Genomic DNA, 15,682 nt, shown 5'->3' with positions numbered 1-15,682 from the left:
CAGTTTCCAAGTAATTACTCCCCTCCCCACGCTTTAAAGTCCTATAAAGCTTTATTTTGTAGTTTACGGTGTCCGAGAGATCTGTTAATACTAGAGGAAGACCACAGAGATCCAAGAATGACGACCAAGGCCCAGCTCAGGAGCTGACACTGTTTAATGGCTTAACGAATGACCCGGAAGATGGGACAGGAGAGCCCCTGCAAGACTGAGGGGGCACCTCACCAGGGGCAGCGGTCGATGTGCTGAAGGGCTGGTTGCCATATGGGGGAAACTGAGGAGGCTGACAAAAGGGGCTGACCTTTGCGAAGGTCAGCAAAGGCAAAACCTTGCACCTCAAGATGGAGGAACCCCACGCACCAGGGCAGGACAGGACACTGACCGGCTGCAGAGCAGTTTGGCATCAAAGGACGTGGGAGTCCTGGCGTGCAAGTTGAGTGCGAACCAGAAATGTGTTCACGCCAAGAAGGCCAACCGCATGCTTGGTGTCAGAACCAAAGCTGCCAGCAGGCCAAGGGAATTTATTATTCTTTATTATCCAGCACTTGTGAGACAGCATTTGGGGAACACTACCTAATTCTGGGCTACCCAGCACAAGAACAACCTCCACATATTGGGACAGATCCAGTAGAGGACCACCGAGGTGGTTTTGCGCATTTTAACAGTACCCAAACAAAACGGTGACACTTGAGTCGTGGTATCCAAACATTTATGCTGAGTTACTGTCCCAAAGGAATACAGGTATTTTCAAAAAGCAAATAAGAGGTTAAAGTTAGTAAGAAAACAACCACCACCAGCTGCCATCCATCCTATTCCAACATAGAATCATAGAATCATAGAATGGCCTAGGCTGGAAGGGACCTTAGAGATCATTTTAATCCAGCCTCCCTGTCGCCAGGGTCGCCACCTGTCGGCTAGATCAGGCAACATATGGGGACTGAACGGGAATTGAACTCGCGACCTTGGCGTTGTCAGCGCCACGCTCAACAGACTGAGCTAACATAATCATCAATTATCCTTAAAGCATCATGTAGTTTGCAAATGTTCCACGGGGCATGGGGGGGAAGTCTTTAGGGCGAATAGGATATATGTTAAACAGGAAGTCTTCAGGATGTAAACTTCTTACCTTGGTCCCTGAAGCTTTGATTTTTTCTACATATTCCCAGACAGTGTGAGGAGATATCCTGCCACCTACTTGAATACTATCAGGTAAATCCTATAAGAAAGGACAACAAAAACCTGAATCAAATGCAAAAAATTGAGGTAAATCCTTCATCCAGTATCTGTTTCATATATTCAAAACATACTTAAGTCTTCTAGTTCTTAAAGTATAATTTTAAAATATCAGTAGAGGTTACAACAGTAGAAACAAATTAATACAAAATTTGGACATTGAAATTAATATTCTCAGTGCAAAGCCAACAATCTGCACTATTCGTTATCATTTAATACTGGTCATCTATAACTCCTCAAAATTATTAATTTCTGCAACATTGACTACAAAGAACTGTAAAGTGCTCTAGAAAAACTCAAACGACATCTGTAATATCAAACTGCTATGAAAGCCCCACACCTATGTATATAATAAACTTTTAAAATCTGAATTATTAGGGGAAACCATAACCTACATGTGTATATAGAGAAATAAACTTGTTCTTGGATACTATCAAGTTCACTATTGACAAGTAATAAACACAGACTTTCAGAAGCATTTAGGAAAACCTACGAAAAACAGCTTCTTGAAATAAAGCAGAAGATATTTGAAAGGCACATCATATTCATAAAACAATCCTTTAATACTAAAGGGTATTGCATGCCGTGCACTTCATGGAAGATTTGCAGAAAACCTAAAAGTCCTATTAACTAGAAAGCCAATGCATCCAGGGTCACTGGCAAGAAGTAACACTGTGCCTTACGAGCTCTCTGATCTTTATTTTATGACACAAAGACAACTGTTATAACTAGTTGCATCCTTTTCCTGCGTCTCAGATACTGATGAGAACACTGCACAACCTTTTTTTTTTTTCTTTTAGGTACAATTTAGTCTTAGAATGAAAGGTTAGGATGCGAATTTCCACCAGATAGATACAAAAAATAAAGTTACGTAGGTTTCTGTTGTAGAATCTTCCATTGTCAACAGAAACCACCATTAGACATCTCTCTTCCAAAAATTAGTATCGACTTTTTAATGCTTTGAATTCAGAAATAAGCTACAATTTTCTCACCTCTAATTCAGAAAATGGAAGGCATCAAAGTGGTTATTTCAGTAGGAAATTCTGTCCTATCTTTCCTTGCCACTTCATATTATAGAAGATGCTCCACAATAAACAAAAAATCATTCAACTTCTATAAAACCAGCTCTAGAAATATGGCTGCTTATCCTCAAGAAATACTTTACAGTAAGATGAGAGCAAAACATGTTAAAATATCTCAAAGAACCTGAATCCTGATGAACTACAGATCCATGTAGGACAAACTGAAAAATACTGAAAAATATCCTAACCTATGTCTTCCCACAAATACTTTACTCAGTACAATGATCATGCTTCACTGCCCTTCATCATTGTGCTATTATTAGATGACAAGATAAACAAGTTGCTAAAGTTAATAAATGAATTATTCATTCTTTGCAGGAAATATATATACCTCCGTTAAATATTCAAAAGAGCCAGAAACTGGATAAGCCTTAATAACAAATTTTGCCACTGAAGGCATATTGATAAAACCCTTCCAGATGAAATTCAGGCGTGCCAGAAACAGACTTTCACATTCCACAGTACCAGGCGTTTCTGACCTAAAAAACAACAGAGAATGATTTTGTTTAGAACATGATATATCACAAGATAACGTAAACCTTAATAATCACATGTCATTAAGAAGTTTCTTTTTTAGTTAAGCATAACTGAGAGTCAATGAAAAGAGAGAGGTAGACAACCATATCCCCTTCCAGTGAAGCAGACAGAGGTTACAGGAGGAACAGTCAGACAAGCAGCATATTAGTTCAGTGCTGTATCTTTTGAGAATACAGAAGTGATTTAGTCCAAGTTATTAAATGCTACTGGAAAGGACACATACAGGTGCTGCAGGCCCACTCGATAGATAATGAATTAGCGAGATGGTCGCAGTCAAAGAGTTGCGATCAATGGCTCATTGTCCATGTGGAGACGAGTGACGAGTGGTGTCCTGCAAAGACGGGTACTGGGACTAGTGCTATTTAACATCTTTGTCAGCAACATGGACAGTGGGACAGAGTGCACCCTCAGCAAGTTTGTCAACAACACCAAACTCTGTGGAGTGGTCAACATGCTGGAGGGAAGGGATGCCATCCAGCGAGACCTTGGACAGGCTTGAGAGATGGGCCCAGGCCAACCTCATGAAGTTTAACAAGGCCAAGTGCAAGGTCCTATGCCTGGGTCGAGGCAATTCCAAGCACAGATACAGGCTGGGCCAAGAACAGATTGGGAGCAGCCCTGCGGAGGAGGACTTGGGTGTGCAAGTTGATGAGAGGGTCAACACGAGCTGGCAGTGTGCACTTGCAGCCCAAAAAGCGAACTGTGTCCTGGGCTGCATCAAAAGCAGCGTGATCAGCAGGTCGAGGGAGGTGATTCTCCCCCTCTACTCTGCTCAGGCTCCACCTGGAGCACTGTGCCCAGTTCTGGAGCCCACAGTACAAAAAGGACATGGATGTCATAAAGATGATTAGAGTGTTGGAGCACCTCTGCTATGAAGACAGGCTGAGGGAGCTGGGGTTATTCAACTTAGAGAAGGCTCCGGGGTGACCTAATAGCAGCCTGCCCATCCATGAACAGGAAAGCTGGAGAAGAGCTTTTTTACAAGGGCCTGAAGGGGCAATGGCCTGAAACTGCAAGAGGGCAGATTTAGACATAAGGAAAAAATTCTTCACCATGAGAGTGGTGAAGCACTGGAACAGGTTGCCTGAGAAGCTGTGGATGCCCCATCCCTGGAAGTGTTCAAGGCCAGGCTGGATGGGGCTGTGAGCAACCGGGACTAGTGGGAGAGAGGTGTCCCTGCCCACAGCAGGGGGATTGGAACTAGATGATCTTCCAGGTCCCTTCCAACCTTAACCATTCTATGATTCTATAAGATCTTCCCCTGGCACAGGAAGGAGGGAAGAAGACAACAGACTGCCTTGCTCTGCTTTCCTAGCTCCTAGTTTTTGCTACAACCCTGTCTGCCCAACACCTGAATACCTGCATTGCCCTTCCCCTGCCCCACAAGCTGGATCCTCATCTCTTCTCACCCATGCACCACTTCCACAGCTTCCCAATTCCAGTATCATCTGTACAAAACAAGGGGTTTCCCCCTTTCAAAAAGAAAATCCTGTTTTGTCAACAATGCAGATGGAAACAATAAATGGGAAGACTTAAATAATTTCACAGGAGAGTGTTTCTCAGCCTGAGGGTTTCCTTATGGAAAAGGTTACAGCCACATATCAATTGCTATTAAAATAGTCTAGGTATGCTATTACTTTTCAGCCAACAGTTCGGTAGTACCAGATGTTGTGTTTTTACATTAACACAGTAATGTATACTTCTTTCTGCCTAAGCTAGCTTGAATCTTCAGGAAGATATTCAAGTCCACTGTCCTTGGCACAGGATCACACTGTCCTGATAAAGGCAGAATTTGAGCATGAACTCTGGTCAATCCTAAAAACTGGGAGTCGATTTTTTTTCTAGAAAACCCTCCCTTCAAACCTGAAAAACCCCACAGCCTCATAAATTGTAATTCGCTCTTCAGTGGGTAGCAGAGTGTGGAACAAAACAAAGAGAGTGCTGACAGCAAATATTACAAAACACTAGAAAAGCTGCTGTTAATTGTCATTTCTAGAAAAGTGTTGCTTTGAGATTTGAAACTAGATGGGATTTATCAGTGACAGTGTTGCTTGGAGCAATCTCGAATTCCCTAGCTTTATACACAAACACAGGCTCATTCAACTGCAGCATTGTACATACTATGTTACTTAGTAGCAAAATATAGTATAAATCTAAATCCTGATTTTTTTAACATAAACTCACATGCCTTTTTAGATCTTGGTCCAGCAGAAAACATAAGGTAATCAGAAGTGTGTAATCACAGTAAGTAGTATAATTTAAATAAATGTATAGCATCATTTACACCAGCAGAGAACCCCATTCCTAAGAAGAGGTGCACAACTTCAAGTGCATAAACAGATTAATGAAATGCTGTTACAAAAAAATTGTATTTAGTCAGAATAGCTTAACATGATTAATAACACTTTTAACTTCAAAATACTACTTCTGCAGTTTATATTACTTTGGGAGAGGTGTGAATGATGACTTGGAGGGGTCTTGCTTATCATCTTCCAGTAATTCGGAAGCTAAAATACTTGATGTTGAAGAAAGCGCATCTGCAATGCTCTCGGCTTCGTTGTCCGACTGCTTCCGCGCCACCCCGACAGACACTTTCACTTTCTTCGCAGAAAGATCATCAGTAGGTGGTGCCATTCGACCTGCAGAGAAGTGCAATGCTTTGTATTTTTTGTTAAAGAAACAAAAGAGGACTTCCTCTCAAGGGAGACCAGAAATACTACTTGCTGCCATTGAAGTGGGATAGAATAAAAAGTGATACATTTTATACATATTTATACTATGTATAAATTTATATATTTACAATGTATAACACTGTAAATATAAAAATATACATTGTATATATTAATATTACACATAAATATTGCGACTGTAATGGGACAGTATATGGAAATGAGGAATGAACAATAGCATGTACAGCCATTAAAGAGATTTCTTTCTCTGCTGTCTTTTTTTAAATTAAATAGAAGACAAGTTTATGCCAATAGCCTATCATTTTAATATTGTCTCCTTTGTCAGTTACGAAGCAAAACACCGCTTCTACATCTTTGTCAGCAAACTAGGGAAAAAAGAAACCACTTATTTACATTTTTGAGGGATACTAAGATTTATGACGGAAAAGCATTATACAAGCACGGTGTGTTTATTTTGATGTTCTTTTCAAAATTACCTATGCAGATTTTGCAGTTAAGATCAAAGAGATGATTTTTATGTTGACTTGTGGTGTCCGGAGACGAAGATTCATTTACTTCTTTATCTCTTTCAGCTTCTTCTGACTTCTCAAACAACTTTGTATTAGGTTCCTACGTAAAGTCAAACACATTTCAGTTAGCCTTTTTTTCCCCCTCTGTTAATATTCCTAATATTGTTACTTGTATTGCTTGAATAGTTTATGGTATTTTCTTTCCTTCAGTCATAAAACTCTCCCTTCAGCTGTATAGCCTAAAAGGTTATTACAAAATCTACCAATGCAACTAAAAGAATGATAGCTTTTAGGCAACATTTCGAATATTTTCCACTATTGTCAGAATTCATCATGCAGTTACAGACAGAACATGGAAAAACCAAAAACACCAGGCCCAGAAATAAAAGTAAGGTCAAAGAAAACATTAAACACAAAACAGACCTAATGTGTGAGTACAGATCTGAACAACAAAACCATAAACAAACCACTTTACAATCATATTATCTATGAACTAAATACACTGTGTTGCCGTGTTTTCTTTTCTACCTGAATTTCCATTACTTCCTCTTGTTCTTTTATTGGTGTTTCACTTTCAATTTCTATTTCTCCTTTGTGAGTAATTTTTGTGATAGGTCTTCTTTCAACTTCCCTCTGTTCTTTCTCGATCATTTCAATTGTCTGTAAAAGCAGGAAGATATGTATATTTATTTCCATGCAATAATATTTGGAAAAATGAACAAATATAACAACAGAAAACAGAATTGCAATTAGGAAACCCTCTGGGGGAAAAAGAATACATTCTTATTTTGCAAGTGTCAAGTAGTTTCATAAAGCAAATGCAGAAGTAACTGGTCTAAATTCACCTACAGTGCACCAAGTACTTACAGGGCATGCAAATACAGGTTCTAAAACAGACCTTCAATGCTAAATTTAAAGACAGGTAATTCTGATGTTCCAAGAGCTAAAGAAAAAAAATACAAGCACAGGAAACACATATACAGATTTTTATCATTTGAGTATTGGGCTGATGATCTTAAGAGGTCTTTTCCAACATTAATGATTCTATGATTTTTCAAGAACTTGTTTTTCAGTACATAAACCTAATACTCTACCTCAGAAAAGAACACTTTAATGTATTTTTAAACTAATGGATATGGTAATTCTGATCAGCACTGCTGCTTTGCTCTGTTGAAAAAAATAAAATGTAAACCATTCTTTCAAAAAATTGCTTTTTAAAGCATATTTTTATTTCTTAAACCAGAAACAGTTTGTGTTGGCTGTCCTCAATATTTTAAGCCTAGTTTCCTAAGGAAACAAGGATTCTGTGATTGCTTTATCTGTCTGCCAAACACCTACAGTTACTTTTGAACACACTGGGAAAACTTCAAAAAAATTATTAAGTAGCAGTCTCAAAGTCTTAAGTAGGAAAATGAAAAATACAGTCAAATAATACACTTGGAATACACAGTTGTATTCCATTTAAACTTCTAGAAATTTTGAAGTATTTCCATGAAATATATAGGACCCTTCATTAACTTTTGAGCAGCATACGCTTTTGTTTTGAAGCTGTACCTCACAGGAGTGGAATACTGTTTTGTAAAGATCTTTTCAGTATTTTATTGATGTTTATAAAAATAAATGCAATAAAAACATACTACAAAAAACAGGCTTTAGGTAGCTACAGAATAAACAAACTTTTCATGCCTTTCTAGGACCTCAAACCAACTCTGAGATAACAGAATAATTTAACTGCTGTTTTTGCACAGAAAGTAGCAACAAGTTGTGATTCATAAACAGGTCTAGCCATAATATGCAAAGAAAAGGAAAAAAAAAACAGGAGTAATTGATATTGCAATGCAAACTGCAGTCTCTAAAAACAGCAGCCCACTGTACTGAATTGTTGATCACTGAACATTCATTGTGAGCACACAGAATTCAGAAGGATGAATTTCCATCTATTCTATGTTGCATTACCTACTCATTAATTTTTTTAATGGAAGTCATCTGATACAACTCACAATTCCTAGTATCATAAAACCAAAACATGAAATACATGCTATTTAACACTATTCAAATTTTGTGACTTTCAGTTCTATAAAGCAGTATATAAATACCAAAGATTCTACCAACATAAATCCAGATTTTGTAAATTAGAAAAACTCAATGCTGTAAACCAGACATTTCTAAGCAGCTGCAGTGAACTATCACCAGACTAACTGCCCAATTACAACTTTTGCTTCTGTCCTAACATCCCCTTTGGTTTTTGAATACTAAATAATTTATAGAGATCCTCCCAATTAGTCAGAGTTGCCTTGTGCAACATGCATTCTGCTCTTTCTACATTCACTTAACCTGAAAAAGGAAATTGGATATGCTTAGGCAGTCAAATACACAACATAAGTTGACAAATCTTACATGTCTGTTTTCTCTCTGTCTCCAAGCAGCCAGTTCTTTGGAAGCCAGTTCTTCTGGGCTCATTTTTATTAGATGGTCTGGAGTAACCTCTCCCTTCAGTACTTTCTTAAATAATATCTAGAAGAAAGAAGAAAATGTAACTATTGCTATCAGGACAAAAACAGCTCACAACAGGAAAAAAAGCAGAGAAGTGACATACAACATCCTCAGGACAGCTACAGGGATCATATGCTTTTGTAATTATCTCCTACTGTAGGAAGTGGTACTAGATTTCATAACATAAAAAGCTTAATTTCAGAGTTTCATTTGTTCTACATACAGAATGTATTTACATATAGCCTTAATAATCAGGCGTATAATTAACTGTTGTTCCAAAGGAGATGGTGAGTTTATATCCATAATGCTGTAATTGGACTTTTTTTTTTTTTTGGCAAAAGTGCAAATCCCCTGCATTACAGAGCAGAAAGAAAATAGTATTAAATAGTATTAAAGAGGATGTCCATGCTTCTTCACTGACTGAACTGTGTTCCTAGCACAAAAAGCACCCCACAGTAGTGTGAGCAAAGAGAAACCAGTGAGGGAAGGTAGCTTGTTCATGTAATTTACAGTTCGCTAATTTAAAATACTACAGACAAAACAATTATAACTTATAAAAGGACAAAAGACAGAAGTTGAGGAGATGATATAATGTTGAATAATGGGCTCCAAGAAAGCAGGAAGCAGAGTGAAGACCAAGCTTGAGAAATCTAGGCATGAAAAAGCACAGCGAGACAAGCTACTGAACAGAAACAAAAGCCAATGCAGTAAGCAACAGAGTCATGGAGGGGCCAGGGAAACCTGCACACCAGATCGGTGGTAAAGACAAACACTTAAATTAGGCAAGCTATATCCACTACACTTTGAAACACCACTACGAAAGATACACTGGGAGCAAGGAGTCAAAGAATTAATGATGGGGAACAAGCAAAAAAGAACAGAGAGAACACTGCGTGCACAACAGGACAAACAAGATCAAAGAGATGATGAAACCGATCTAAAAAATTACACACAGGATAAATTGCGAAAGGCTTAATAACGTATCTACATAAAAGACTGTTCCTTTAATCTACAGCAAATAAAGGATTTCTGTAAAGCACAACAGACCAATAATACATACGTTATTTTTAGGATCTTTCAGATTGAACATTAAGCTTCTGTATTTGTTCTTATACTTTGCGTCAGTGTCCCGAAAAAAAGAAAATAGCTCTCTTTCTATCCTTGTGGCAACTTTTGCTGCTCTCTCCTCAGGGATCTTTAAACTGGAGTCTGTCAATCTGTGAGAGTACACAAGAGCCAAAGTTACCAAAAGCTTCCAAATAATTAATATTTTTTTCTCTGCCTTCTGAAAGGAGATTAAGTACAATAACAAACTAATAATGTATCTTTACCTTTTCATCAGAATTTCCTTAAGAGACTGCTTAACACTTTGTCTTATCTGATCAGCAGAAGGTTTGGCAGCTGGCACGGCTGGCAGGTGTGTTGCACTAATGGATCCTTTCTCAGTTTTCTTTTTCTTAATTTCTTGTTTTTCATGAACACCTATCAAAACACAGAGAGTTAAAAACTGTAAGCTAATCAAGCTGCTGCTATGAACTTTTACTGTTGCTGAGTGTCATGAAGTTGTATTTGGAAATGCTAAGATCTGAACTTCTAAAGGAACAGACTTCACAGAGTGGCTGTGGTGTTTTTCCTTACTTTGTTTGGATTTTGTATTACATAGATTAATCCAAAAAACACTTCCTTAGCAGAAACAAACAGCACGTTTTCCCTCTGACTTAACATATTTTTCTTTTACACTAAGCTAAGCTGACCACCACTTATTAATTTGATCTCAAGTAGGGTTTCTGACTCTGAATTTTTGTAATCGCATAGATGATTTTTTCCAAGACAGAAGTGAGAAATAATATACTGGGAAGTACGTAATATAGGCACATTAAACTTTACTTTAAAATAGTGTTTTTCATTAAACTTAATATTTCTGTATCTGTTAGCCAACAGAATTATTTCAGTTATAAAAATCTCAGCTTCTGATTCAGGTAACATGCACGCTTAAACAAGGCTATAATGAGGTTTGTGTTATGAATACAAACAACGGAAATTTCTAGTCAAATTAAAATCATTATAGCAAAACACACAAATTCCTTTTAATTTTAACTTTCAGAGTGTCAACTGAATGCTCTTTCGTCTCAGAACATGAACATACCACTAATGGAAAGTAAATAATGTTAATTTATTCACTTTCTACTTTCCAGAAAAGCTGGAAACTGATAAAGATCTAATTTGAGTGTTTGTTGGTACAAAGAACTGTTTCTTTATTATTACTTTCACCTATTGAGTGCATTTTAAAATACATTAATACCAGAAGTGAACCAACTACATTTTCAAGCAGCTCTAGGAAGAGAGATTTTCTTTTCTGCTGGGTAGACTGTGTGACTGGATCATCAGCTCCCTCATTAACAGGACTACAATCTCTATCAAAAATTGTTGATCTCTGCTTCCACACCAGCAAGGTGGGACAGACCCAACACAGCTGTTTGCCATTCTGTGCTCTAAAGTATTCAATTCGTATGCTAGGCTTGTTAAGTAAAGCAGCTCTAACAATGCTTTTATTCGCTCAATACAATTTTCTGCTAATCTCCTTGCCCCTCTGATGCCAGCAACATTTTGGCAAAGTTTCAACCATCTGAAAACAGAGTCCTGTAACAGTGAAGTGATGGGCAAGATTGGCAACATATAATGCCTCTATAAGCACAACCGGAAGCAGTTAAGGGATCGAGACAAATGTGCTGCTTAATAATTTCACGCTAATTGTCCTAAATGAGACTGCCAAGCCTCCTCTCTGTTGCAAAATGATTTTTCGATTAACTTCTATTCTGAAACCATCACTGTAAACATCTTTTTGTCATCTCCCAGCTCAGTTGATGTATTTTAGAACAATTATTTACGGATGCCAAAGATCCATTTCACTCCATGCAATCTGCAGTTAGATGTCAATTGTTTTGTGACTCAGAATTTCAAAGTTGAGCAACAAGGTATGTCAAGTCTAAAGACACCATTCAGTAAAAAATACTTTAGATTTACATTTAACTCTGATATTTTCAATTGTTTTGTTCCACCAATAAGAGTTTCTGGAATGCATCAGCATTGGCAAAAGACTAGAAAAACAGATTCATTATTTTTTTTTTTTCAGGCAAGAATTCAAAGCTTGAGTTTAGGAGTTAAAAACACAGTTCTCACACAAAATCTCACTAGCTTTGCTCCCAACTGACAACAATTTCATATTACCATGATCTTAGAAGAATAACACTTCCTGGCAGGGAGCTGGAAGGGGACAGAGGATGCTGGGAGAGGAAATACATCTCTTCAACCTTTCAAATAAATCTAGATGAAAATCTGATGTATCAGTGTGCAATATTATGTTCCCCTTTGAAATTAATTGATACAATTATTTGTCAAGTTGTGCAGAAGACATCAGTAAGCCAGAGTATAATTTATACAGCAATTCTAACACTTTTATGTACATTAAATATTGCACAGTATTTTATGGAAGAGTGTTTCAAAGTTTTCTGAACTGTGAAATGAAGTTTATACAAAGATGTCTCTGTGTATTTTTTTTTCCCGTTCTTGATTACGTGAGCATCCTCCACTACTGAAGGAGGAAACATTTACCTGCTAAATAAAATTTTAAAAGTAAGAAATAAAGATCATAAAAGTAATGGGAACAAATAGCTCTTTAGATCATCATCACTTGCACTATAGAGTGTGGTTTCAAAAACTGATCCTATAAAGAAAGTCATTATCTGTCACGGTGCATGAATTACAGCGCGGAACACTTCATCAAAATTTAGTACCTGATTTCGTGGACCTTTCAACCACACTTAGGGATTCTTTATTTATTTTTTCATTTTTATCTTCAGGGGATCGCCGAGGAATTACAGGAGTTTGTGATCCTTTTCGAGCAGGAACATGTTGCCCTTTTTTAGTATCTGAGTCTCTGGACTCTGACAAGTTCTTCCCATCACCAGATTCCTAAAATAAACATTTACAAGTTAGCATGCTCCTGAATGTTACAACGAACCACTATCTAATTACCATACTTTTTTTCCATTTTTTTTCATCTTAAGAATATTGTATAATGAATTCTCTGGATGTATGTACCATTGTATAGTATTTTCTAAAACGTTACTGAACACTTTCTTTGAAATACTGGTCAAAAACATCAGAGGCGATTTTCAGTTCAAAAACACCATGCCTTCAGTTATTTTAAAAGGTCAGGGATACCAATGAGCACCCCTTAATCAGTTTTAGCCGTGTAACCACAAGAAGTCACTTATGTTTAGAAAGTAAATGTAAACCAAAATTAAGCAGAATAGTTTACATGTCAGAATTACAATACTACTATTCAGAAATAAAACAGAGAGGATTAGGATTAAGGATAAGATTAAGTTATGATGAACATAACTCTAAAGAATTGTAACAGAAACATCTCAGTGCACTTGCAAATTATCCTTTGCTTAGTAAAAGGGCACACAAAGCAGAAAGGCCCTAACCATTTCTTCTACATACAATCTGAAGTTAAAACCAATTGAACCTAAAATACTGTTTGTGTATTGTTTTACAGAAATTTAAAAGATCTGTGGTTTATATCATACAACAAATTGACAGATGTCTTGTTAAAATGGTTAGAAGTCTGAAAGAACAAAGTGCGAAACTTTTCGCTATTTCTATGTACACACTTATACGTGTAGGTGTATATACACACGTGATGTGCACGTGCTCAATATTTAAGAGTTTAGCAACATCACCTCAAAAGAGTCAATACAGTTAGAAAATGAAATAAAATGAAAATGAAGCAAAATAATAATGGATAAGTTTTAAATTAGGTTCACAAAAATGTTTGAAACTTGGTGTCTTAAACGGTAGGAGCTTAGGAGGAAACTCCTCTCCTAGTAACAGAACCTTTAAGTATTAGACACACCCGTCTGAAGATTTTGACTTTGTGCTTCCCAGTGTCCTCCATTTGCTTTGTTTTTTCAGTTGTTACATTTAGATTACAAGTAGGTGTTGGCTTTGAAATCCCCAGTTTTTCACACTCAATTGCTTTTTCTTCTCTATGGATTTCAAGCTTCATTTGAGTATCTGGTACACTTGGATCAAAACACTCCATTTTTTTGTCTTCTTCAGCACAGCATTTCACACAGACATATTCTTTATCTTCTTCACCCATCTGCTGTGCTTGAGAAAGACTCAGTCCAACACAATCACCATGAAACCAATCATCACATCTACCACAGCCCACCATAAACCTGAAAACAAAGCAAGACATAAATCAGTGTACAGACTACAGAAGAAGATACAGCAACTTAAGCAGAGCGTACAACTTGTTTCGATTTGTGCATCTCAACAACTCACTCTTACCTGGTAAGTGATTTGCTTTGTAGCTTTACATCCATCTCCAGCCTTACAACATGGTATGGTCTTCCTGAGAAATATTTTTTGGCATTTTTGTTTTTTTGCAGTAGTCTAAGAGGCTATCATAACCTCATTATGGTTTTATAATCTGCCCCCAAATCCTACCAACGGGATTTTTGAATTCTACTACTATGAAAAAGATTGATAGGAACGTAAAAGCTAAAAAAAACCAAAACAACCAACTCTCAAACACTGTAAACCTGCGTTTGAAAACATCTGTAAACCTTCTCACAAGATCTTATCCTTTGCTTTCCCTCAGATATGGTCATTCTTACAGCAGAAACCTATCAACAACACAGCAGATGTTCAAGTGTTTCAACAAATGAGCACAGAAACATCAAGCTATCCTAACCAGCTGATATTTCACATCACATGTAAAGATCATTATTACTGATTTGTTTTCAGCAAGTTGTCTTTTGTTCTACCAGTAAATATAGGGCTTGGAGTTTGGCTTCCAGCTACACCTGTCTAGCTTGCAGCAACTGGCTGGTTTGCTTGAAGTAAGGTACGTGCCACTTTGGTGTTGCTAGCCTGTTTTATTCAGAGCTAAGAGTCATTCAAAGAATGTTTCAAACACCAAAATGAGGATCACTTAAAGAGCACCTTTCATCTCAGAGTCACCTCACCTGTTTCACTACATTAAAAGTAAAAGTAACTTTGGGTACAGATAGTATTTTCAAAGTGTTATGAAGATCATTTACTCTAAAATAAAACTGTAATTTCTGACAACGTTGTAAGAAGCATTCTGAAAACTTCATTAGGTAGCACTAGCACCTCACTGCACTAACAGGTACAATTTCCTGTGGAACTGTTTGGGAAGGACGTGGAATTCCAAAGTTACAATACCCCAATAATCTATTTCAGGAGATTTACATGGCATTTTTTACAGTCCTTTCTTATAATAACAAACCTGGCATCATTACTTAAGATCTGTTTTCAAATGATGTAAAAAGACTTCTTGCATTACTGACATATTCTTTCAGGTTTTTTGTTTTATTCTTACATAAACTGTATCAAATATATGTACTATTATATAGTCTGAAGAAAATCCAGAAAGACTGCAAGTATATTATGAAAAGTGTGAGTTCTTTGTTAATACTGAAAACATGTTTACTTAATTACTATTTTTAAATTTCACAAAAAACCGATCAAACTGTAACTCATGAAATGCTGTTTGTTTCAGCAATATATTCAACACACTAACTACATCGACCTGTAAACCTTGCTTCCTTAAACAAATATGCTATAAAATCTCTTTTGTAAGATGATTCCAAGGAAAATTAAGAGTAATTTATGTATGGTTCCTGTTCAGGCTAGGTTCTGCTTTCTGCTGACTTACCTACTTTGGAAAACCATATAAATATTACAAAATATGCTCAGAGGAATTCTCTAGAACTGTAAATGAACACTCCAGCTGGCGTGATGCAGGTATTGTATTCAAGAACTACTGGTATCTCAACAGATTATAATTCTTACTATCCAAGAATGGATGTGTGAAATAAGAGATATTGTGGCATTATGTTCTGTCATTGCTTAGCCAAAATAAATCAAAATTAAATTCTACTAATCTTTTGGTGCAAAAAGAATCTAGGGAAGTCTTAAAACTCCAACAGTTTGAGAAAAAGTCTTTTCCAGATTCACTAGCCTATTATGATGTTTGCTACAGCTGAAGAATCCAGTACTTAATCTAGTTTAAAGAAAACTATTTGCTCAATTTTTAATTTTT

General features: G+C 36.8%; 1 protein-coding gene across 1 annotated transcript in view; it reads right to left on the bottom strand.

The window, feature by feature from the left end:
• The window catches only part of PHF3 (PHD finger protein 3), a 30,843-nt gene that overhangs the window by 3,815 nt on the left and 11,346 nt on the right, over positions 1–15,682 (bottom strand). The window contains exons 3-12 of the mRNA XM_009872528.1: positions 13,463–13,790; positions 12,336–12,513; positions 9,873–10,023; positions 9,602–9,758; positions 8,446–8,562; positions 6,577–6,708; positions 6,016–6,148; positions 5,293–5,488; positions 2,644–2,791; positions 1,124–1,213 (exon numbers count right to left, since the gene is read on the bottom strand). Coding sequence (XP_009870830.1) covers positions 1,124–1,213; positions 2,644–2,791; positions 5,293–5,488; positions 6,016–6,148; positions 6,577–6,708; positions 8,446–8,562; positions 9,602–9,758; positions 9,873–10,023; positions 12,336–12,513; positions 13,463–13,790 — 1,630 coding nt within the window. The remainder of the gene's footprint in view (positions 1–1,123; positions 1,214–2,643; positions 2,792–5,292; positions 5,489–6,015; positions 6,149–6,576; positions 6,709–8,445; positions 8,563–9,601; positions 9,759–9,872; positions 10,024–12,335; positions 12,514–13,462; positions 13,791–15,682) is intronic.

The sequence above is a fragment of the Apaloderma vittatum genome, unplaced genomic scaffold (genome assembly GCF_000703405.1).
Source record: "Apaloderma vittatum isolate BGI_N311 unplaced genomic scaffold, ASM70340v1 scaffold9227, whole genome shotgun sequence".
NCBI lineage: Eukaryota > Metazoa > Chordata > Aves > Trogoniformes > Trogonidae > Apaloderma > Apaloderma vittatum.
This window is presented reverse-complemented; position numbering and strand designations above follow the sequence as displayed.